At 50.7% G+C, this 24,857-nt stretch overlaps 2 protein-coding genes across 2 annotated transcripts in view; one reads left to right on the top strand and one right to left on the bottom strand.

The window, feature by feature from the left end:
• Positions 1-24,857, top strand: part of LOC119956592 (neuronal pentraxin-2-like) — a 79,543-nt gene that overhangs the window by 20,927 nt on the left and 33,759 nt on the right. The gene's annotated exons all lie outside the window — the stretch shown is intronic.
• LOC119956591 (toll-like receptor 13) lies at positions 1,033-5,258 on the bottom strand. Its single transcript, XM_038783918.1, has one exon. The coding sequence runs from the start codon at positions 5,196-5,198 to the stop codon at positions 2,316-2,318; it is 2,883 nt and encodes a 960-aa protein (XP_038639846.1). The 5' UTR covers positions 5,199-5,258; the 3' UTR covers positions 1,033-2,315.

The following is a 24,857-nucleotide window of genomic DNA, read 5'->3' as shown; positions in this document are numbered from 1 at the left end:
GATGTGTGTGGCGCAAGTTAGGCCAGTATTTATTGCCCAGCCCTAATTGCCCCTCGAGAAGGTGGTGGTGAGCTGCCATCTTGAACCGCTGCAGTCCGTGTGATGCAGGTACACCCACTGTGCTGTTAGGGAGGGAGTTCCAGGATGTTACCCCAGCGATAGTCAAGGAGCAGTGATACATTTCCAAGTCAGGGTGGTGAGTGACTTGGAGGGGAACCTCCAGGTGGTGGGGTTCCCAGGTATCTGCTGCTCTTGTCCTTCTAGATGGTAGTGGTCGTGGGTTTGGAAGGTGCTGACTAAGGAGCCTTGGTGAGTTACGGCAGTGCATCTTGTAGATGGTACACACGGCTGCTACTGTGCGTCGGAGGTGGAGGGAGTGAATATTTGTGGAGGTGGTGCCAATCAAGTGGGCTGCTTTGGGCAGCACGATAGCACAAGTGGATAGCACTGTGGCTTCACAGCGCCCAGGGTCCCAGGTTCGATTCCCCGCTGGGACACTGTGTGGAGTCTGCACGTTCTCCCCGTGTCTGCGTGAATTTCCTCCGGGTGCTCCGGTTTCCTCCCACATCCCAAAGATGTGCGGGTTAGGTGGATTGGCCATGCTAAATTACCGTTAGTGTCCAAAAAAGGCTAGGAGGGGTTATTGGGTTACGGGGATAGTGGGGCCTTAAGTGGGTCGGTGCAGACTTGATGGGCCAAATGGCCTCCTTCTGCACTGCATGTTCTATGTCCTGGATGGTGTCAAACCTCTTGAGTGTTGTTGGAGCTGCGCTCATCCAGGCAAGTAGAGAGTATTCCATCACATTCCTGACTTGTGCCTTGTAGATGGTGGACAGAGTCTGCGGAGTCGGGAGGTGAGTTACTCTCCGCAGGATTCCCAGCCTCTGGAAGCCAGTGTAATTGTTACAGTGATATTCTGGTGTCATTCAAAACAACTTCCAAGTCCAGCGGAACAGACAAATATGTTTCATTTCAATGCACAGAAAAAAAGACACATTGGTCACAATATGGAAAGTTCATGTTACTGAGACATCCAGAGCAATAAATCTTTACTAACTCAGTTCCTACCATTTCAGACAATTAATGTACAAAATATATCAAGACATTTCAATAACATAATAAGAGCTATGCCTCTTATGCACTTCTGTCAATCTTTACCCTTATGAATTCCTTCTACACATTTCAAATGGGAACTGGGCAGGTAAACATGTCACAGGTAATCCCACCCTCCCACCAGTGGGAGCGCTATCTCCAGATGACCCTTTCATATTGGACTCTTACAGGAAGCCAAGGATATTTTCATCTTTTCATGGAGCGAGCTGGACTGGAACCAAAAGTGATGGGAGATGAATGGGATGCTAGACTTTAACCCAAGGGATTTGAGTGCAAAGGGGAATAAACTGGGTTTCAATTTCCCAAGAGTCTGGCTTCAGATGTGGCACCGTGGATAATGCCCTTGAAGAAGGATGGCACGGGGGATTAAAGGGTTAAATTGTCAGGCCCAGTTACCCCACCTGGTTTACTGTCCCAGGAGTTCAGAGGGTCGATGAAATGAAATGAATGAAAATGACTTATTGTCACGAGTAGGCTTCAATGAAGTTACTGTGAAAAGCCCCTAGTCGCCACATTCCGGCACCTGTCTGGGGAGGCTGGTACGGGAATCGAACCGTGCTGGTCTGCTTTAAAAGCCAGCGTTTAGCCCTGTGAGCTAAACCAGCCCCTGGTCTGATGGTCTGATCAGGTTGTTTCAAATGGTAAAGATGTGATAGGGCAGTGACAGAGAAACTGGTTCCTCACGTGGACGATGTGAAACAAGGGACGTCATTTAAATCCCCTAGTCGCCACACTCCGGCGCCTGTTCGGGTACACGGAGGGAGAATTCAGAATGTGCAATTCACCTAACAGCACGTCTTTCAGAACTTGTGGGAGGAAACCGGAGCACCCGGAGGAAACCCACGCAGACACGGGGAGAACGTGCAGACTCCGCACAGACAGTGACCCAAGCCGGGAATCGAACTCTATCGCGCTGTGAAGCAACAGTGCTAACCACTGTGCTGCCGTGCCGCCCGAATGACCATAGCTAAGAATAACGGGGTTTTGTTAGCAAAAGTATGGAGGTCTGAGAACACAGGCGGATAAATAGAGTGGAGATACAAATCAGCCACGATCTAATTGAATGGAGGAGAGGGTTTGAGGGGCCTAATTGCATCCTTTTGTTGCTAACCCAGATCCTAGAGGGGGGACGATCAGGGATTAAACCTTTGGACCAGTATCACAGAGTCCCTCCTAGGAAATGCATGGATTCTTTGATGGGGTCAGATTGTAGGTTGGGTTAGTTGATGAACGGTTGCTTCAGAAGCTCGGTGTGGTTTCCTGAGAGCATCTCTTAACTTTGTCCAAAAGAGCTTCTGTCCAGCCTCATCAGCAGGCCAGTGAATGTAGGTTTTCTTCCTGACCAGTTTGCGGAGGTGGTGGTAAGACGAGAGCACGTGGGCAGGGATCTCATCCAGGAAAACCAAGATTAGGACATCACTGTGCTCATCAAAGAGCCTATACAAGGCCACTTGCATCTCCATGGAGCACCACTCGCTCTGGAGGTAATTCTGGGAGACGATGCAGATGGTCTTCCTGCTCTTGTAGATTGCATCAACAATGTTTTCCACGATGGGTTTACCCACCTCAAAATCCCTGTGGTGGAAGCAGAGGTTGTGAAAGGGAGGGCCCTCATTCTCCAGGTTGTGCATAAGTTGTTCAAACACCCAGACTTCGTCCTTTGAGTTGTAGGAGATAAAGGCATCGTATTTGTAATCTTTGGCACGATTCCTCTGGAGTTTGCTCTCATGGATCCATGCCCGGAGCAAATAGTACCCATAGTGGAGGTTCCACTTCCCCTTCTGGTAAATTACAACGGTCATCATGAAAGCAAAGATAACAGGGGCAGTGATACAAAACTGCAGGAAACCATCGTCACAAACAGAGGTCTCAAACTTTGCGAACTTTGTTTTCTTCACCCCGCGCTCCACACATGTATATTGGTAGAATGAGGCCACCTGGACAGGAGAGCTGACTGACCATCGCAAGAACCACAAATTATCACAGACACAAGAGATGGGGTTGGACTTCAGGTCGAGGAAGCGCAGATTGGGCAGAGGGGGCATGTCCTTCTCTTCGATGACGCGGATCATGTTGCTCTGCAGCTTAAGCGTGGTCAGACTCGTCAGGTTCTGAAAGAGGATCCGCCTGATGGACTCCAAGCCCATATTCTCCAGGGACAGCAGCTGGAGGTTGGCGAGGTTGGCGAAAGTCAAGTTGTCGATGGTTTGGAACCCATTACAAATATTATTCATGCTCAAGTGCTCCAGACTAACAAGCTGCTGGAAGGGCCGAGTCTTGAGGTTCAGGAACTTGTTGTTGGAGATATCCAGATTGTTCAGCTTCAGGAGCCCGTCAAACAGGTTCTGCGGTAACATTTTAAGGCCAAACTGCTCCTGAGATTGTAACTTCAACATTCGGAGATTGCGAAGGTTAATGAACGGGGGGAACTTTAGGCGAATGTCTTGGAAAGATAACTTGTTCTTGGCAAGATCCAAGATTTGCAACGATTTGAGATCTTCAAACATCTCTGGGCAAATTTGCGACAACCAGTTTCTGTCCAAATAAAGATTTTTCAAAGACTTGAGCCCTTTGAAACCCCACTTTCCAATGGTTTTAATGTGGTTCCCCCCTAAATCCAGGATGGTGAGATTGGAGAGGCTAGAATAGGTGAAGTTGTACACGATGGGAATCCGGTTATTCCTCAGTTTCAAGATCTGGAGGTTGCTGAGGTGAGTAAGGGTATTGGAAAAAATCTCTGCAATCGCATTATTAGTGAGTGACAGCAGCTTTAAGTTGACCAGACCCACAAAGGCGGTGTTGTTGATGAAATTAATTTCATTCAAAGCCAAGGAAAGATAAAGGAGGTTCTTATGGTTGTGGAATGCATGGGACCTAATCGCAGAAATGTGGTTGGATCTGAAGGTCAGTCGCTCCAGTTTCTCCAGACAAGGAGCAGGTTTGTTGTCTTCTCCATTTTGCCCCAGGCGACACAAGGAGACATCTCGAATCATATTGTGGTCGAGGATTAATGTCCGGAGGTTGCTCTGGATCTTCGAATGGCCAATAATGTCCGGCTCCTTGATTCTGTTGTGGGACAAATCCAAAGACTCAACGTCATGACAGTTGTTGAAGGCCCCACTGACCACCTGCAGTCCATTGGCCATCAGCTGTAAGCTCTGAATGCTCTTCCGCTGAATGGCCCAGCACAGCTTCTTCAATGTCGCCCCGTCCTCCAGCTTCAAGTTGTTCAGGGTGAGGTTCCTCAGGGGGGCCCTCATCAACTGAACCAGGCTCAGAACCTCGCCTTTACCCAAGGGGTTGCCTTGGATGTTGAGGAAGCGGAGGCTGGTGAAGTTGAGGGAGGTCAGGTCCTCGGCCCTGGACACCTTATTATTGGACAAATCCAAGTGAACAATGTTGCCGAGGAAGGCAGGCGGTGCCTGCAGTCTGGAGATGAGGTTTCCAGCCAGAAGCAGGTCGGTCAGATTTGGGGGGAATTGCGAGGAAATCTCCAAGGAGCTGATGTGGTTGTGCTGAGCATTCAGAGTTCTGAGGCTGGAACAGTAGGTCAGGGCGGCAAAGAAAGACGAAACGTTACTTAAACTATTGTAAGAAATATCCAGAACAGAGAGTCTCTGTAACGGAAAGACAATTTCCCCAGACATACCAGTCAACCTGTTGTGTTGAAGGATTAAGTTGGTGAGGTTGGTCAGGAATTGGAAGCTTCTGTAGTTGAGGGTTTCCAGGTGGTTACAGGACAGGTTCAGCATCTGGAGATTGCTGAGTTTCCAGAAAGCCCAGGGGTCGATTTTGACCAGTTGGTTATTATCCAGCCTCAGGTATTCCAACCGGGTCAGGTTTGCCAGTTGTCGTGCAGGTAACTTCCAGATCTTGTTGAAGGAGACATTGAGGACCCTGATGTTGGTGGGAAGGTCTGAGATAACCTCCTTCAGCTCTGAGAGTCCACTGTTTGTACAGCTGAAGGATTCCTTCCTCAGGTCACCGATACAGTGTTTGAAAACCATACAGTTCACTAACGCCATCTCCCCGAAAACCAGGAGCAGTAGGCAGACTCCGTCCAGCTCTCTCCCAGGACAAGACATCAGTGTTCTCAGAGTCTCCAGTCCAATGCTCTTATCAACTCAATATTCTGGAATCTTTGCCCCCAGTGTAGACCAGCTCCGAGTTCGAACAATGATTGGAGTTTGAACGTTTTAAACTTTGCTTTCGTTTATAAACTCATGTTTGAGTTCCTCTCCTTTGCATAGCGAAGGTAGTCTTTAAATGCTATTGGCCCCATGAGTTGGTTTGTTCACTCCTTACAGTCAATGAGGAAGTTGCGGGAACAAATACTTGTACTTTCATTCTGATGACTTAGGGAAGTTTATTTTAGAGGTGCTGAGCAAGATAACACAAAATAAACTTGCACCAATATAATTTTACTCTTCTGTCATCCCAGCGGGCCAGGCATATCCTTCCAATCACTCCACTTATAGAGACTTTTGAGCAACATTTTATGCTCAACACATCCCAGTCCCAGAAGAATAATGACCAGTTCCACAATGTTGGTGCAGCTGGTTGAGGGAGGATCTTTGGCCAGATTCCAGGATGAGCTTCTTTGTTCACTTGTCCGCAGTGGTCATGGGATTGTCTTTTCTCCATCCGAGCGGGCGGATTGAACACAGCACCTTTGACAGGGCAACACTCCCTCAGAGCTGCACTGGGGTTGTCAAGACCCACATCGCCCAGACCCGGGCACATCACTGTAGCTGGGTCAAAATACTTGACCTCCTTCCCGAACAGCACTCTGGGAACACGTTCTCCATGCACACACACGCTGCAGTGGTTGAAGAAGATGGCTCACCACCAGCTTCTCAGCGGTGATTAGAGATGGGCAATAAGGGCAGCACGGTGGAGCAGTGGGTTAGCCCTGCAGCCTCACGGCGCCGAGGTCCCAGGTTCGATCCCGGCTCTGGGTCACTGTCCGTGTGGAGTTTGCACATTCTCCCCGTGTTTGCGTGGGTTTCACCCCCACAACCCAAAGATGCGCAGGGTAGGTGGATTGGCCATGCTAAATTGCCCCTTAATTGGAAAAAAATTAATTGGTTACACTAAATTTATTAAAAAAAAGAGATAGACAATAAATGTCAGCCTTCGCCAATGATGCCCATATTCAAAGCCACAAACTGAGTTGACAAACGCGTCAATCTGCTCACACCTATAATGTATCAGATCTCACGTTCAGGGTAGCTCTCACACTTTGCTGCTTCATAGCCCAACCACTGATTTTTAACGCAGACTTCCTGTTTTGAAAACCAAGTATTAAAAGCCAACGTGATTTCGCTTCCTCTTTCGCTTCTGTATGCAAACTAACTACCCAGAACTGGTAAAAATACCTGAAACACATCCACAGTTTAAACAAAGTCAGTTCTTAATCCCTTGCAAATAAATGCAGGAATTTTCCAAACCTCCTTCCTTCCTTTTCGAATTCTCCTTCACCTGCATTCCGGAACTCCCGCTCAACCTGACAACTGCCCTGACACTTGCTGCCCATCCCTAATGGTGAGGTGGTGGTGAGCTGCCTTTTTGAACGGTAGCACAGTGGTTAGCACAGTTGCTTCACAGCTCCAGGGTCCCAGGTTTCTGGCTTGGGTCACTGTCTGTGCGGAGTCTGCACGTTCTCCCCGTGTCTGCGTGGGTTTCCTCCGGGTGCTCCGGTTTCCTCCCTCAGTCCAAAGATGTGCAGGTTAGGTGGATTGGCCAGGCTAAGTTGTCCCTTAGTGTCCAAAAAAAGGCTAAGTGGGGTTACTGCGTTATGGGGATAGGGTGGACGTGTGGGCATAATTGGGGTGCCCTTTCCGAGGGCCGGTGCAGACCCGTTGGGCCGAATGGCCTCCTTCTGCACTGTAAATTCTATGATTTTATGTTAACTGCTGCAGTCTGTATGGTGTCGGTACACCCACTGCGCTGTTACTGAGGGAGTTCCGGGATTTTGACCCAGTGACAGTGAAGGAATGGCCGATATATTTCCAATTTGGATATGGTGTCGCTCGGAGGTGAACTTGGAGGTGGTGATGTTCCCATGTGATGCCTGTCCTTGGCCTTTCTAGGCAGTGGCCATTGCTGTTGAAGGAACCCCAGTGAATTCTTAACGGGCTTAACATAGAACAACGAACAGAACAGCACAGTACAGGCCCTTCAGCCCACGATGTTTGCTGGAAAGGAAAGGATGATGTCCAGTTGAATTTGGTGTCAATTCTAAGTGTGAAATTCTACGAACATCAAGTAAATTAAAGAAAATTGGAGACAGCCTGTCTATGAGAAACATAATTTAAAGTCAAAACCAAAGTCAAAGTTATGAACTGGGGACAATTGGAAAATTAAACTATTCAAATGACAGGAATTAAAAGTAAAACCTCTATTGAAACCAAAGCATTTTTTGAATATCACAAAGGAACTTTGAACATCACAAAGGACAATGTAATCAGATCTGAGAGGTGAGGTTATGCCCAAATGAATAATTAGTTGTATTAGAATGTTTAGATCAAAGATACTTTTTAACAATCAAAGTGAAATAAGTTAATTTACAATAAGGTAATAAAAACTTAATAATTGTTAGAAAGAGAATATACTCCCGGGGAGGAGAACTCAGAGAGAGGAGAGAAGCATATTCAGCTTACACAGTTCGGTCATGGGAAAGACAAGACGAGCAGCCGAGCTTAAACAGTTATACATCTAAGGAAGACTAGAATTTAAACAGGAGTCAGAGTCAGCTGAGAGATAGCTAGCAGAGCCAGCTCTTATAGTTCGGTACATGGGATCGACAAGACACAGCAACAGAGCTAACCAGCGAATACATCTCAAGAAGACCAGACTTTAAAGAAGATTGATTGTCAAGGTGGGCCTGAAGGTCCCTTCAACCAATCAGCAGGATCCAGAAGCAAGATCTTTTTACCTTTCTGTAAAGAAAGTGTTTGGAGCTTTTAAAAGAAAAAATATAATAATAAAATAACTTAACTTAACCTGAAAAAGTGGTTATTCCTAAAGTCTACTTTACTTACTTAGCAATACAGGACCCAGGACATCGATACTACTAAGTGGTAAGTAGATAAAATCTTCGGTGAAGGTATGGGTTCTACCGGAGATAACTTGAAAATATAGTTTGACCTGAATAGCACCCACTGAAGCCTGCATCAGAGTCAGGGAGTGAGAATCCCTGTTCACCATTTAGAATATTGGCCCTTTTTGGTATAGGGGGAATTCTAAGAATAGCGGTGAGTTTTCAAAAGCAGAGTGAATGTTAAAGTTTGATTTGATAGACAAGTGGCTGGATTCTGCGCAGCCACGCGCCAAAATTGCGATCGGCGCGGGGGCAAAGAATCCCCGTTTATGTGAGAATCGGGCCCCAGTGCTGATCAAGCGGTTTTCCAGTCCCCGGATTTACGCGGCGCGGCTGGGAGGCCATTGGCAGACGCCCATCCCCCTGCCATTCTCTGGGCAAAACTGACCGAGTTCCCGATGGGGTCATTCTAACCACATATCGACTCTGGGATGGCGGCTGCGGACTTTGTCCGCGGTCGCCCTGGTTGGGGGGGGGGAGGGGGGATCGATCACCGTGGGGGTGGGGGGCCTCATGGCCGGCCATGGCAGCAATCGGGCAGCTCGGATCCGCGGGCGCGCCCCATCTCGGGGGGGGGGGGGCTACATTCTCGATGTCGGTCCGCGGTCCAAGTCCAACGTCGCGTACGGCGCAGCCGCTCCAGGCTGCCGCCATGTGCATGCACGGACTCCCGACCGGAAGTGCGGGGCCCCGGATCTGCAGCCTGAGCTGCGAGGAGCACTCCAGGGCCCTGCCAGCCCCCTGCAGGGAGGAGAATCACTCAGGACTTTTGTAAGGAAAGCCCAGACTGAAACGCCAGCGTTGTTATGCCGCGTGGGAGAATTATTGGAGAATCCAGCCCAAGGTGTCATTAGTGTGACAACACCGGCCTAGTTCTGGTGAGTCCATTGCCTTTGTGTGGTTGGGGTGTATACAGACCAGCCTTTGCATGGTTGGGGTGTATACAGACCAGCCTTTGCATGGTTGGGGTGTGTACAGACCAGCCTTTGTGTGGTTGGGGTGTATACAGACCAGCCTTTGCATGGTTGGGGTGTATACAGACCAGCCTTTGTGTGGTTGGGATGTGTACAGACCAGCCTTTGTGTGGTTGGGGTGTGTACAGACCAGCCTTTGTGTGGTTGGGGTGTGTACAGACCAGCCTTTGTGTGGTTAGGGTGTGTACAGACCAGCCTTTGTGTGGTTGGGGTGTATACAGATCAGCCTTTGTGTGGTTGGGGTGTGTACAGACCAGCCTTTGCGTGGTTAGGGTGTGTACAGACCAGCCTTTGTGTGGTTGGGGTGTGTACAGACCAGCCTTTGTGTGGTTGGGGTATGTACAGATCAGCTCTGGTCTCCATTTTCCAAAAATGATATTGACAAGGTGGACAAGGTGCAGAAAAGATTACAATAATGGCAACACTGAGAGATTATCAAGACTGAAAAACAGGGGGCGGGATTCTCTGATCCTGAGGCTAAGTGCTGACGTTGTCGTAAACACCGTCGCTTTTCTCGACGGAATCAACATGGCCTCAGGAGCAGTGATTCTGACCCCTACAGGGGGCCAGCATGGCACTGGAGCGACCCACGCCGATCCCGGCGTCAGCTGGGTGCTGCCGGTCTGCGCATGCGCAGTGGCTCCCTTCTCTGCATCGGCCCCGAAGCAACATGGCGTAGGGCTACAGGGCCCGGCACAGAACAAAACCTGAGAGGCCGGCCCACCGATTGGTAGGCCCCCTTCGGGGTTGGACACCCCTCCCCCACCCACCAGGCCGCCCCCGGATGGATTCACGCCGAGGTCCCGCTGGGTAAGACCAGGCATGAACGGCATCGACGGAACTCGGGTTTTTTTGTACGGCCGCTCGGCCCATCCCGGTCCGCGTAGAGCGCCCCCCGACCGACGTCGTGTGGCGTTGTGCGATTCGCGCCCATCCCGGCGATTCTCCGGCCTGGCCCGGGCTGAGAGAATCCCGCCCAGGATGTTTTCTTTCGAAAGAGGGGGCTGGGGGAGGAGCTTTATGGAGATCTTCGATGACATGGAAGGCTTCAATAGGTTGCATTTAGAAAAAAATGTTACCACTTCTGGGGAGATCAGAATTCGAGGCCGTATACGATAATCACTAATAAACCCAGAAGAGAATTCAGGAGAAACTTTGCTCAGAGAGTGGATGGAATATAGAACTTGCAACCACAGGCAACGATGTAGTTGTGGCCAAGTGGTTAAGGTGATGGGCTAGAAATCCACTGGAGTTTCCCCGCGCAGGTTCGAATCCCGCTGACTACGTGTGTTCCTTTAGGACAGCACGGTAGCCTGGGTGCTGAGCACTGTTGCTTCACAGCGCCAGGGTACCAGGTTCGATTCCCGGCTTGGGTCACTGTCTGTGCGGAGTCTGCACGTTCTCCCCGTGTCTGCGTGGGTTTCCTCCGGGTGCTCCGGTTTCCTCCCGCAAGTCCCGAAAGACGTGCTTGTTGGGTGAATTGGGCATTCTGACTTCTCCCTCGGTGTACCCGAACAGGTGCCGGAATGTGGCGACTAGGGGCTTTTCACAGTCACTTCATTGCAGTGTTAATGTAAGCCTACTTATGACACTAATAACGATTATTATTATTAATGGGAAGCTGGCTAAACACGTGAGGAAGAAGGCATGTATCGGTGAAGTAGGGTGAGTGAGAGGCAGCCTCTGGACTCTATTCCATGTCCGGTCTAGTTTTGACACGGCCGGGGGAAGGATTGACGTCTGCCTTTAACTCTCTGAGCTGCAGACCTCACATACTTTCTAAGGGCCCTGTGCAACTTCAGCCAGATAATATAATGAGTTGGCATTGACATTCCAAAGATGTGCCAGTTGGGTGGGGTTACGGGGATAAGGCTGGGGGGTTGGCCTAGGTAAGGTGCTCTTTCTGAGGTTTAGTGCCGGCTCAGGGGGCCTCCTTCTGCACTGCAGGGATTCCATGCTGTCCACCTCTGATCCTTGCTGCCTGATGGTTACCATCTGTTTCCACACGAGCGACATGAAGAGGTGGCTGCCCTGTCTCTGGGGTCAGGAAGCTCCCATTTGTAGAATAGACTGTGTGGCTGCTGACCTGATGTCTCATTAACAAGGCAGTGAGGACTGGCAGCCTGCCAGAGGGAAGCACACGGAGCGAGCTACGCAGGAGAGCATCAGACTGGCATTAATTACAAGGTGTCGCCTGTCAGCAAGCCTGGCTGGGTACAATTCTGGTGTTTGAGTCAAAGCTTGTGGATTCAAGTCGACGCTCGCGATATGAGCCGTAATCGTGGCTGATACCCCAGTGCAGCAGTGAGGCAGCGCTGCACAGTGAGCGCTGATGTCTTCTGGAGGAAGTGTTTAACGAGGCCCTGCCTGTGATCCGGGTGAATGTTGGATGTCTCATGGCACTTTATTTTTTTTTTTTAAATAATTTTTATTGAGAAATTTTGATTTTATACAACATTGACGCACTTTCGTAAAATACCGAAAATAACAATAATATTAACAATCATAAACATTCGCCCCATCCCCATGAACAACCCTGCATTTTAACAACAACGCAAATTAACACACTATAAAAGTTACAGAATAAACACTACAATAATGCACCCCCCCCCCCCCCCCCCCCCCCCCCCCCCCGCCCCCGGGCTGCTGCTGCTATTGACCCAGTTACCTATCTCTGAGCCAGGAAGTCCAGAAAAGGCGGTCATCGTTTATAGAACCCTTGTACTGATCCTCTCAGGGCAAATTTGACCTTTTCCAATTTTATAAATCCCGCCATGTCACTGATCCAGGTCTCCACGCTTGGGGGCCTCGCATCCTTCCACTGTAGCAAGATCCTCCGTCGGGCTACTAGGGACGCAAAGGCCAGAACACCGGCCTCTCTCGCCTCCTGCACTCCCGGCTCCACCGCAACTCCCAAAATCGCGAGTCCCCAGCCTGGCTTGACCCTGGATCCAACCACCCTCAACACCGTCCCCGCCACCCCCTTCCAGAATTCTTCCAGTGCTGGGCATGCCCAGAACATATGGGCGTGGTTTGCTGGACTCCCCGAACATCTGGTGCACCTACCTCACACCCAAAGAACCTAATCATCCTAGTCCCGGACATGTGGGCCCGGTGCAGCACCTTAAATTGGATGAGACTAAGCCTCGCACATGAGGAGGAAGAGTTGACTCTCTCCAAGGCATCCGCCCAAGTCCCGTCCTCTATCTGCTCCCCAAGTTCCTCCTCCCATTTAGCCTTCAGCTCCTCCACTGACGACTCCTCCACCTCCTGCATTACCTTACAGATGTCAGACACCTTCCCCTCTCCTACCCACACCCCCGAAAGCACTCTGTCCATCGTCCCCTGCGAGGGCAGCAAAGGGAATCCCTCTACCTGTCGCCTAGCAAACGCCTTTACCTGCAGGTATCTGAACATGTTCCCCTGGGGAAGGCCATATTTATCTTCCAGTTCCCCCAGGCCCGCAAACCTCCCGCCAATAAAGGTCGAGGTCCCTCGATTTGCTGATGCCCGCCCTTTGCCACCCCCTGAATCCCCCATCCGCGTTCCCCGGGATGAACCGATGGTTGCCACCCAGTGGAGCCTCCATCGAGCCCCCTGTTTCCCCCCGATGCCGTCTCCACTGTCCCCAGATTCTTAGGGTCGCCGCCACCACCGGGCTCGTGGTAAACCTCTTAGGGGAGAGCGGCAACGGTGCCGTTACCATGGCACCCAGGCTCGTACCTCTACATGACGCCATCTCCATTCTTTTCCACGCCGCCCCTCCCCCCTCCATCACCCATTTACGCACCATTGACACATTGGCTGCCCAATAGTACCCCAGAAGGTTGGGCAGCGCCAGCCCGCCTCTATCCCTTCCTCGCTCCAGGAACACCCTCCTTTGGCACTTTATTTTAACCATAATGTGGAGATGCCGGCGTTGGACTGGGGTGAGCACAGTAAGAGGTCTTACAACACCAGGTTAAAGTCCAACATCTTTGTTTCAAACACTAGCTTTCGGAGCGCAGCTCCTTCCTCAGGTGAATCACCTGAGGAAGGAGCAGTGCTCCGAAAGCTAGTGTTTGAAACAAACATGTTGGACTTTAACCTGGTGGTGTTAGACTTCTAACTGTACTTTTTTTTAGATGAGCAATGGGCCTAACCCACGGTGTCCTGGCCCAAATTGATCCCTCAGGCACTGTCAATTAAAAAAATCTTGTCATTAACTCATTGCTTTCTGTGCATAGTTTGGATCTTGTGTTTTCTATTAGAACAGTGACTACCAAAGCTACTGTGGGCACTGTAAGGTGCTTTGGAATTTTCCAAGGTCGTGAAAGGTGCTATAGAAATGCAAATCAATTTAAAATCTGAACCAAGGGACTTTGGGATAAGTAAATCATTTGGCGTCTCCTGCTTTAGTGAATCCTCACTTGTCTATTGCAACCAAACCCTGAGGTATCCTCAATCCTACACTGCAGCCTCAGTAAGATTGAGTTGCCAACTTCTGATTTAAAAAAAAAATTTAGTATGCCCAGTTCAATTTTTCCAATTAAAGGGCAATTTAGCGTGCCCAATCCACCTACCCTGCACATCTTTGGGCTGTGGGGGCGAAACCCACGCAGACATGGGGAGAATGTGCAAACTCCACACGGACAGTGACCTAGGGCCGGGATTCGAACCTGGGACCTCAGCGCCGTGAGGCAACAGGGCTAACACACTGCGCCACCGTGCTGCCCGCTCCAACTTACGATTTGCTCAGTTTCCAGTATATCATGGTGCAGACACATACTGATGGACATACAATAGGACCAATCAACATGCACAAACACCGTAGCCAATCACCAGTTAGAACACACGCACTTTAAAGGCAGAGGGCATCACTTTTCCCGTTCGTTCTGGATGCTGCCTCTCAGAAGCACGAGAGCTCATCAAGTATAGTACAGACTCACACCACGTGCTGAGAGATTCAAATGGTTCAGACAGGCACAGGCCTCTAGTTAAACTAGCTTCGTGTAAACCCACAGTTTTAGTATGTCTATTATTTTATAAGAGTTAATAAAATAGTGTTGAACCTTCTTCAGTGTTGGTGGCATATGTTTGCTTCACAAGTCCACAGTGCCCAACACTTCATTACTGAGTTCAATTGCAGTGTAAATCGCTCTCTCATACAGTAACCGTCTGTCTAACAGGGCTGCATAGACTTCCGTGTATCTCTGTCCTTAAAAATTACTTTAGATTTTAATCAGATTTATGTTCCATATTGCACTGATAGGATGATTCAATCATCTATTACTATCTTAGAACCATGCACCCCTGCAACTTGTGTAACTGAACTGTTACAGACTGTACTGGCGAATAGGAAGGCAGAAACAAATTCAATTGTGTCTTTCCATCATGTAGGAAATGTAGCAGCCAATTTACACACAGTAAGATCCCTCAGTCAACTCCAGTCAGGCAGTTTGAGGCATAGACATTGGCCAGGGTACTGGACAGAACACTTGCCCTTCTGTGAAATAGTGGACATAGGGGGCGGGTTTCCCTGTCCTGCTGCATCGGTCTTCTAATGTGGCGCCCCCCCGCCATCAGCGAGACCCTCCACCCGGCAGCCGGTCAATGGGCTCTCCCTTTGTGGCCACACCCACACCGTCAGGAGTGCGCAGCCGTGAAGCGGAGGATCTCGCCGGCGGAGAATCCCTCAGTACTGACCCTCTGACAGTGCGGCACTCCCTCAGTACTGATCCTCTGACAGTGCGGCACTCCCTCAGTACTGACCCTCTGACAGTGCGTCACTCCCTCAGTACTGACCCTCTGACAGTGCAGCACTCCCTCAGTACTGACCCTCTGACAGTGCGGCGCTCCCTCAGTACTGACCCTCTGACAGTGCAGCACTCCCTCAGTACTGACCCACTGACAGTGCGGCACTCTCTCAGTACTGACCCTCTGACAGTGCAGCACTCCCTCAGTACTGACCCTCTGACAGTGCGGCACTCCCTCAGTACTGACCCTCTGACAGTGCGGCACTCCCTCGGTACTGACCCACTGACAGTGCGGCACCCCCTCGGTACTGACCCACTGACAGTGCGGCACTCCCTCAGTACTGACCCACTGACAGCGCGGCACTCCCTCAGTACTGACCCTCTGAAAGTGCGGCACTCCCTCAGTACTGACCCTCTGACAGTGCGGCACTCCCTCAGTACTGACCCTCTGACAGTGCAGCACTCCCTCAGTACTGACCCTCTGACAGTGCAGCGCTCCCTCAGTACTGACCCTCTGACAGTGCGGCGCTCCCTCAGTACTGACCCTCTGACAGTGCGGCACTCCCTCAGTACTGACCCTCTGACAGTGCGGCACTCCCTCAGTACTGACCCTCTGACAGTGCGGCACTCCCTCAGTACTGACCCTCTGACAGTGCGGCACTCCCTCAGTACTTTTTTTTTTTTTTTTTTAATAAATTTAGAGTACCCAATTATTTTTTCCAATTAAGGGGCAATTTAGCGTGGCCAATCCACCTATCCTGCACATCTTTTGGGTTGTGGGGGTGAAACCCACGCAGACACGGGGAGAATGTGCAAACTCCTCACGGACAGTGACCCAGGGCCGGGATTCGAACCCTGGTCCTCAGCGCCGTAGGCAGCAATGCTAACCACTGTGCCACCGTGCTGCCCCACTCCCTCAGTACTGACCCTCTGACAGTGCAGCACTCCCTCAGTACTGACCCTCTGACAGTGCAGCGCTCCCTCAGCACTGACCCTCTGACAGTGCAGCACTCCCTCAGTACTGACCCTCTGACAGTGCGGCACTCCCTCAATACTGACACTCTGACAGTGCGGCACTCCCTCAATACTGACACTCTGACAGTGCGGCACTCCCTCAGTACTGACCCTCTGACAGTGCGGCACTCCCTCAGTACTGACCCTCTGACAGTGCAGCGCTCCCTCAGTACTGACCCTCTGACAGTGCAGCGCTCCCTCAGTACTGACCCTCTGACAGTGCGGCACTCCCTCAGTACTGACCCTCTGACAGTGCGGCACTCCCTCAATACTGACCCTCTGACAGTGCGGCACTCCCTCAGTACTGACCCTCTGACAGTGCAGCGCTCCCTCAGTACTGACCCTCTGACAGTGCAGCGCTCCCTCAGTACTGACCCTCTGACAGTGCGGCACTCCCTCAGTACTGACCCTCTGACAGTGCAACACTCCCTCAGTACTGACCCTCTGACAGTGCAGCGCTCCCTCAGCACTGACCCTCTGACAGTGCAGCACTCCCTCAGTACTGACCCTCTCACAGTGCAGCACTCCCACAGTACTGACCCTCTGACAGTGCAGCACTCCCTCAGTACTGACCCTCTGACAGTGCAGCGCTCCCTCAGTACTGACCCTCTCACAGTGCAGCACTCCCTCAGTACTGACCCTCTCACAGTGCAGCACTCCCTCAGTACTGACCCTCTGACAGTGCGGCACTCCCTCAGTACTGACCCTCTGACAGTGCGGCACTCCCTCAGTACTGACCCTCTGACAGTGCAGCACTCCCTCAGTACTGACCCTCTGACAGTGCGGCACTCCCTCAGTACTGACTCTCTGACAGTGCGGCTCTCCCTCAATACTGACCCTCTGACAGTGCGGCACTCCCTCAGTACTGACCCTCTGACAGTGCGGCACTCCCTCAGTACTGACCCTCTGAGAGTGCAGCACTCCCTCAGTACTGACCCTCTGACAGTGCAGCACTCCCTCAGTACTGACCCTCTGACAGTGCAGCACTCCCTCAGTACTGACCCTCTGACAGTGCAGCACTCCCTCAGTACTGACCCTCTGACAGTGCAGCACTCCCTCAGTACTGACCCTCTGACAGTGCGGCACTCCCTCAGTACTGACCCTCTGACATGCAGCACTCCCTCAGTACTGACCCTCTGACAATGCGGCACTACCTCAGTACTGACCCTCTGACAGTGCAGCACTCCCTCAGTACTGACTCTCTGACAGTGCAGCACTCCCTCAGTACTGACCCTCTGACAGTGCGGCACTCCCTCAGTACTGACCCTCTGACAGTGCAGCGCTCCCTCAGTACTGACCCTCTGACAGTGCGGCACTCCCACAGTACTGACCGTCTGACAGTGCAGCACTCCCTCAGTACTGACCCTCTGACAGTGCAGCACTCCTTCAGTACTGACCCTCTGACAGTGCGGCACTCCCTCAGTACTGACCCTCTGACAGTGCAGCACTCCCTCAGTACTGACCATCTAACAGTGCAGCACTCCCTCAGTACTGACCCTCTGACAGTGCGGCACTCCCTCAGTCCTGACCCTCTGACAGTGCAGCACTCCCTCAGTACTGACCCTCTGACAGTGCAGCACTCCCTCAGTACTGACCCTCTGACAGTGCGGCACTCCCTCAGTACGGACCCTCTGACAGTGCAGCACTCCCTCAGTACTGACCCTCTGACAGTGCGGCACTCCCTCAGTACTGACCCTCTGACAGTGCGGCACTCCCTCGGTACTGACCCACTGACAGTGCGGCACTCCCTCGGTACTGACCCACTGACAGTGCGGCACTCCCTCAGTACTGACCCACTGACAGTGCGGCTCTCCCTCAGTACTGACCCTCTGAAAGTGCGGCACTCCCTCAGTACTGACCCTCTGACAGTGCGGCACTCCCTCAGTACTGACCCTCTGACAGTGCGGCACTCCCTCAGTACTGACCCTCTGACAGTGCAGCACTCCCTCAGTACTGACCCTCTGACAGTGCAGCACTCCCTCAGTACTGACCCTCTGACAGTGCAGCGCTCCCTCAGTACTGACCCTCTGACAGTGCGGCACTCCCTCAGTACTGACCCTCTGACAGTGCGGCACTCCCTCAGTACTGACCCTCTGACAGTGCGGCACTCCCTCAGTACTGACCCTCTGACAGTGCGGCACTCCCTCATTACTGACCCTCTGACAGTGCGGCACTCCCTCAGTACTGACCCTCTGACAGTGCAGCACTCCCTCAGTACTGACCCTCTGACAGTGCAGCGCTCCCTCAGCACTGACCCTCTGACAGTGCAGCACTCCCTCAGTACTGACCCTCTGACAGTGCAGCACTCCTTCAGTACTGACCCTCTGACAGTGCGGCACTCCCTCAGTACTGACCCTCTGACAGTGCAGCACTCCCTCAGTATTGACCCTCTGACAGAGCAGCACTCCCTCAGTACTGACCCTCTGACAGTGCGGCACTCCCTCAGTACCGACCCTCTGACAGTGCGGCACTCCCTCAGTACTGACCCTCTGACAGTGTGGCACTTCCTCAGTACTGACCCTCTGACAGTGCAGCACTCCCTCAGTACTGACCCTCTGACAGTGCGGCGCTCCCTCAGTACTGTCCCTCTGACAGTGCGGCACTTCCTCAGTACTGACCCTCTGACAGTGCAGCACTCCCTCAGTACCGACCCTCTGACAGTGTGGCACTTCCTCAGTACTGACCCTCTGACAGTACAGCACTCCCTCAGTACTGGAAATGGGAGTGTCAGCCAAGGTTAAATCTCTATAGTGAGGCCCAAAATTATGAATTGTAGAATCTTTGATCCGATAAGGAGTTCATTCAGCCCATCATGCCTGTGCCAGCCCTTTGACTGTGGTATCCAATTAGTCACTTCTCCTGCTCTCGTTCGTACTGCCCTTTACCGGTTTATATTCCTTCCCTTGGTAAATATATGGTTCATTAATCATTTTCACAGTGACGCTGTTTGTAAAGTTGATAAGTTAAACTCATGTTGGCCAGATGATTAATGAACTCAGAAAGATTATGCCTAGTCTGTTGTTGACATCTGAAAGACTTTGGTGATTGGTGCGAGTGAATGCACAGGGAGTTTGGCTGGAAGTGAAGTCTAGAGCAATGCTTGGGTAGATCCCAGATGGAGAAACACTTTGGAGTTGCTGATGAAGCACATCCAAGGGCTGCACTTGCCTCAGTCATGAATGAAAGGCTCGCGAAATGTCATAACTTAAATCAGGTCAACATTGAAGCTCACATATAAATAAACTGAGGTAAGAGTTATTTAATAAATATGAGAAAATCTGCTTAGGGTATTGCCGCCGCCGGGACGTTGTTAGCGATATTTTCCTCCTGTTGCCAAAATTAAATTAAAAAAGGGAAATAATGCATCAGTGGTTTTGCTACAGTAGAAGCGGAACATGCTAGAAATACTCAGCCGATCTGGAAACGTCTGTAGAAACAGAAATAGTGTTAACATTTCGGGTTGATGATTGTATTCCCATCAAGGGGATGGTTTAGCACAGTGGGCTAAATAGCTGGCTTGTGATGCCGAACAATGCCAGCAGCGCGGGTTCAATTCCCGTACCTCCCTCCCCGAACAGGCGCCGGGGAGGGAGGTGACTAGGGGCTTTTCGCAGTAACTTCATTTGAAGCCTACTTGTGACAATAAGTGATTATTATTTTAAAAAAAATTTTCAATGGGGAATAATTTTCATTTGTTTTATAAAATCCTAGAGTCCCTACAGTGCAGAAGGAGACCATTTGGCCCATCGAATCTGCACCGACCGTCTGAAACAGCACCCTGCCTCGGCCCACTCCCCTACCCCATCCCCGTAACCCCACCCAATCCCCGTAACCCCACCCAACCTTTGGACACTGGGGGCGGGTTTCTGTGATCCTGAGGCTAAGTGTTGATGCCGTCGGAAACGCCGTTGCGCTTCTCGATGGTGTCAACACGGCCCCAGGATCAGCAATTCTGGCCCCTACTGGGGGCCAGCATGGCACTGGAGCGGTTCACGCAGCTCCAGCTGCTGATCCCGGCATCGACTGGGCGCAGCGGGATCCGCGCTTGCGCAGTGGCACCGGCGCCAACACGCGGAAGTGCGGTGGTTCCCTTCAACGCGCCGGCCCCGACGCAACATGGCGCAGGACTACAGGGGCCGGCTTGGTAGATTGGTGGGTCCTGACCGTGGGCCAGGCCACATCAGAGGCTCCCTCCAGGGGTTGGAACCCCCTCCCCCACCCCCCACGGGCTGCTCCCCGATCCTTCCACGCCGAATTCCCGCCGGCTAAGATTAGGTGTGGACGGCGCCGGAGGGAACCCGGCTTTTTTACGATGGCCGCTGGGCCCATCCACTGCGCCAACCACGCCAGCGCCAATGAACCACGTGCCAGCGTCGGGGCGGCTTGGCTCAATTCGTGCCAGTCACGGGGATTCTCCGGCCCGGCCCCGGGCTGAGAGAATTACGTCCTTAGGGTCAATCGATCATGGCCGATCCACCTAACCTGTATGTCTTTGGACTGTGGGAGGAAACTGGAGCCCCCGGAGGAAACCCACACAGACATGGGGAGAACGTGCAGACTCCACACAGACAGTGACCCAAGGCTGGAATTAAAGCCAGGTCCACAGCGCTGGGAAGCGAGGAGATGTAACATTGCAGCATAATCACTTATAAGACAACACATACCCCACATCACAGCTGATTGATACCTGGTGGATTGCACTGATTATCTAGCGCAATGCCAATGTAGTAATCAGTCTATTCGCACTGAGTGACCTGCCCAGTAAATAATCATCATGGAGATACCCATCCTCATGTCATTTTTCCACACAGATGAACAAGGGCTGCAGGTGTACTGGAATACAACACAACACCTCCAAGCTGCTCTGCAAAAACCTCACCATCCTGACGGAGCTGTTTCGCGTTCCTTTATCACCCCTGGGTCACAATCCTGGAATTACCTCCCTAACAGCAATGTGAGTGTACATACACCACGCAGACTGCTCCTGTTCAAGAACCAGAGAATTACAGAATTGTTACAGCGCAGAAGGAGGCCATTCAGCCCCTCATGTCTGCACCAGCTCTCCAAACGAGCAACTCACTTAGTGCCATTCCCTTGCCTTCTCCCCGTTATCCTATTTAGATAACAATCCATTTCCCTTTGGAATGCCTCGATTGAACCTGCCTCCGCCACACTCTCGGGCAGGGGCATTCTGGAACGTTACCACTCCCTGCGTAACAAACGTTTTCCTGGTTGACTACTGGACCTAGTTTTGAAATACCAGTGAAGACAAAAGAGCGAAGATGGGAACAGGCAAAAGGAAAGTGGGGGAAGGCTTGAGTGTTGACAGTGAACAGAGAAATGGTCACCCCTCAAAGGGCAAGAAAGAAATGAGGGCAGGGTTAAGTTGTATGTATGTAAATGCATGGAGTAAGTGAACAAAATTGGGGAACAGGAAGCAGAAATTGCTCTAAGGGGATATGACATAGTAGCATTGGTGGAAACATGCCTCAAGCCAAAACAGAACTGGATACTAAGCACACTGGGTTATAAAGGTTTCAGTAGGAACAGGGTGGGTAAAAAGGGAGGAGGTGTAGCAATCTTGGTCAAGGATAATATCAGAGCTCTTGAACGAGATGCAGTTCCTGAATTTGAATCTACATGGTTGGAGGTGAGAAACAGGAAAGGAGCCATGACCTTGTTGGGCATTTATTACAGACCTCCAAATAGTGTGGAGGATGTAGAAGGGAGCATTTGTCCGCAGATTATGGAAACCTGCAGGGTAAGTAGGGTTGTGATAGTTGGGGATTTCAATGATCTGAAGGTAGACTGGGAGAAGGGTAGAGTGTGGGGCACGGAAAGGGAGGGATTCCAGCAGTGTGTGAAGGAGAACTTTCTGGAAGAGTAGATTTCCAGTCCAACTAGGAAGGAAGCTGTGCTGGATCTAGTCCGAAGAAATGAGGCAGGGCAGGTGGAGAGCATCAGAGTGGGGGAGCAGTTGGGAAATAGTGATCATAATATAATACGGAAAATGATAAAAATCAGGCACGAATTAAGATCCTAGGTTGGAAAAGGGCAAATTTTAGGGGTCTAAAAGTTGAACTCATGCAGGTTGATTGGAAACGCATTTTGATGGATAAAATAGTGGATGAAAAATGGGAGACTTTCAATGGAGAGATGACTAGGGTGCAAACTACGTACTAATAAGAAATAAAAACAGAGTATCCAAAGCTAGAATACCCTGGATGACTAAGGGTATTGAGGAGAAAATAAGTAAGAAAAAAGAGGCAATGATACATACCGGAAAAATAATAACAATAGAAATCAAGAGGAGTATTTCAAATGCAGGAGAGAGGCTAAGGCTAGAATAAGGAAGGCTAAGAGGAAGCATGAGGAAAGGATAGCAGGCTGTGCTCAAACAAATAGCAGCATTTTCTTCAAACATATTAATAGTAAAAGTTTAGTAGGTGGAGGGAAGTGGGGCTGGTCAAGGTAAGGGATCTGTATTTAGAGAAAGGGTTCGCCAGTCTGGAGGAGCTAAGGGAGAGGGCAGAGCTGCCGAGGGGTAGTGAGTTCAGGTACCTACAGGTTAGGTACTTTGCACAAAAGGTCTGGAGGGGGTTCCCTAGGTTGTCGGGATACATCCTGCTGGAGCGACTGCTGCTTCCGGATGTGGAAGGGGAGGGACGAATTAGGGATATACACAAGTGGCTGGGGGAGCAGGGAGGCGAGCGGGTGGTGAAGATCAAGGAGAAATGGGAAGCGGAGTTGGGAGGGGAGATCAATTGGGGAATATGGAGTGAGGCACGGCGTAGGGTAAACGGGACCTCCTCTTGTGCATGGACGAGCCTGATACAGTTTAAGGCGGTGCACAAGACGGGCATGATTCGGGCACATGACTCGGGCGAGAATGAGTGGGTTCTTTCAGGGGGTAGCAGATGGGTGTGAGAGGTGTGGGCGGAGGCCAGCGAATCACGCGCACATGTTTTGCGGTTGCGAAAAATTGGGAAGATTCTGGGCGGGAGTGTTCGCAATCTTAGCCAGGATACAGTAAGCAGCACGGTAGCATGGAGGTTAGCATAAATGCTTCACAGCTCCAGGGTCCCAGGTTCGATTCCCGGCTGGGGCACTGTCTGTGCGGAGTCTGCACGTCCTCCCCGTGTGTGCGTGGGTTTCCTCCGGGTGCTCCGGTTTCCTCCCACAGTCCAAAGATGTGCGGGTTAGGTGGATTGGCCATGCTAAATTGCCCGTAGTGTCCTAAAAAGTAAGGTTGGGGGGGGGGGGTTGTTGGGTTACGGGTATAGGGTGGATACGTGGGTTTGAGTAGGGTGATCATTGCTCGGCACAACATCGAGGGCCGAAGGGCCTGTTCTGTGCTGTACTGTTCTATGTTCTATGTTCTAATACCAGGTTAAAGTCCAACAGGTTTGTTTTGAAGCACTAGCTTCTGAAGTACAGCTCCTTCCTCAGGTGAATGGAGGAGGAGCAGTGCTCCGAAAGTTACTGATTCGAAACAAACCTGTTGGACTTTAACCTGGTGTTGTAAGACTTCTTACTGTGCTCACCCCAGTCCAACGCCGGCATCTCCACATCTTAGCCAGGATAGTGGGGGAGAAGGTGGACCCGGACCCCTTGGTGGTGATATTTGGGGTCTCAGAGAAGCCGGAGCTCATCGAGGGGAGGAAGGCTGATGTCGTGGCCTTTGCCTCTCTGATTTCACGGCGGCATATTTTGCTGGAGTGGCGGTCGGCATCGCCACCGGGGGTAGAGGTTTGGTTGGGTGACCTGTACAACTTTCTGCAATTAGAGAAGATAAAGTATGAGTTAAGGGGCTCTTCAGGGGGGTTTGAGGAAAGGTGGGAGATGTTTGTGACCGTGTTTAAGGAGTTATTTGTCGTGGGGGAGGGGCGGTGAAAAAGAGGAAAAATCTGTACAGACTGTATAGTTGATTGTTGGGAAGTATGTTTCCCGGGGTGTTTGTTTGCTGTAACCTGTTTTGATCCATGTTTGTAATAAAATACATTTTTAAAAAAAAGAAAAAAAAAGTAAAATATTAGTGAAGGATAGAGGCCCTTAAGGAACAAGCAGGGTAGCCTGCTCACTGAAGCAGAAGGTATAGCAGTGTTACTAAATGAGTACTTTGCTTCTGTCTGTACCAAATAGGAGATGGTGACAATGGCCCAGTTGAAAATATGGGTGTTGAGCAACTGAGCAGGAAAAGTGCTAGATAAAGAAAAGCTGCTAAAAAGGCTGACCGCATTTCAGGTAGAGATGTCGCCAGGCCTGGATGGGATCCACCTTAGCTTGCTGAGAGAGGTAAGGGAGCAAATTGTGGAGCCATTGACAGAAATTCTCCAGGCCTCTCTGAACACAAGATTAGTCCCGGGGGACTGGAGAATTGCAAATGTGATGCCATAGTTTAAGAAAGGGGCAAAGGATAACCCAGAAAACTACAGACCTGTCAGCTTGTCATCAATAGTGGGAAAACTAATTGAGGCCATAATACGGGATGAGATAAATATTCATTCAAGAGAAAAATAAGTCCACACTAGACAGTGAACATAGTTTTGTCAAGGGCAGGTCATGTCTGACAAACTTAATTGCTTTCTTTGAGAAGGTGACACAGGCAATAGATGAAGGTAGTGCCGTGGATGTTGTATACAGTATTTGGACTTTCAGAAAGCATTTGATACGATGACACATGGCAGGTTGGTTAGCAAATTAGAAATGTTTGGGATTGATGGGTCCTTGGCAGTATGGATTAACAGTTGGCTAAGAGATAGGACACAGAGGGTAGGTATAGAAGGGCATTTCTCAGACTGGAGACAAGTTGAAAGTGGTGTTCCCCAGGCTCAGTGTTGGGAACCTTGCTTTTTCTGATTTATATCAATGATTTAGAGGTTGGTTTTGAGGCAAAATCTCTAAATTTGCCGATGATAC

Source organism: Scyliorhinus canicula, chromosome 23 (genome assembly GCF_902713615.1).
Source record: "Scyliorhinus canicula chromosome 23, sScyCan1.1, whole genome shotgun sequence".
Lineage (NCBI taxonomy): Eukaryota > Metazoa > Chordata > Chondrichthyes > Carcharhiniformes > Scyliorhinidae > Scyliorhinus > Scyliorhinus canicula.
The sequence above is the reverse complement of the archived record's forward strand: the minus strand, read 5'-3'. Positions and strand labels throughout refer to the sequence as shown.

Excerpts from the sequence above, each read along its gene's own strand:
- LOC119956591 (XM_038783918.1), bottom strand. The coding sequence starts at position 5,198 with ATGTCTTGTCCTGGGAGAGAGCTGGACGGAGTCTGCCTACTGCTCCTG.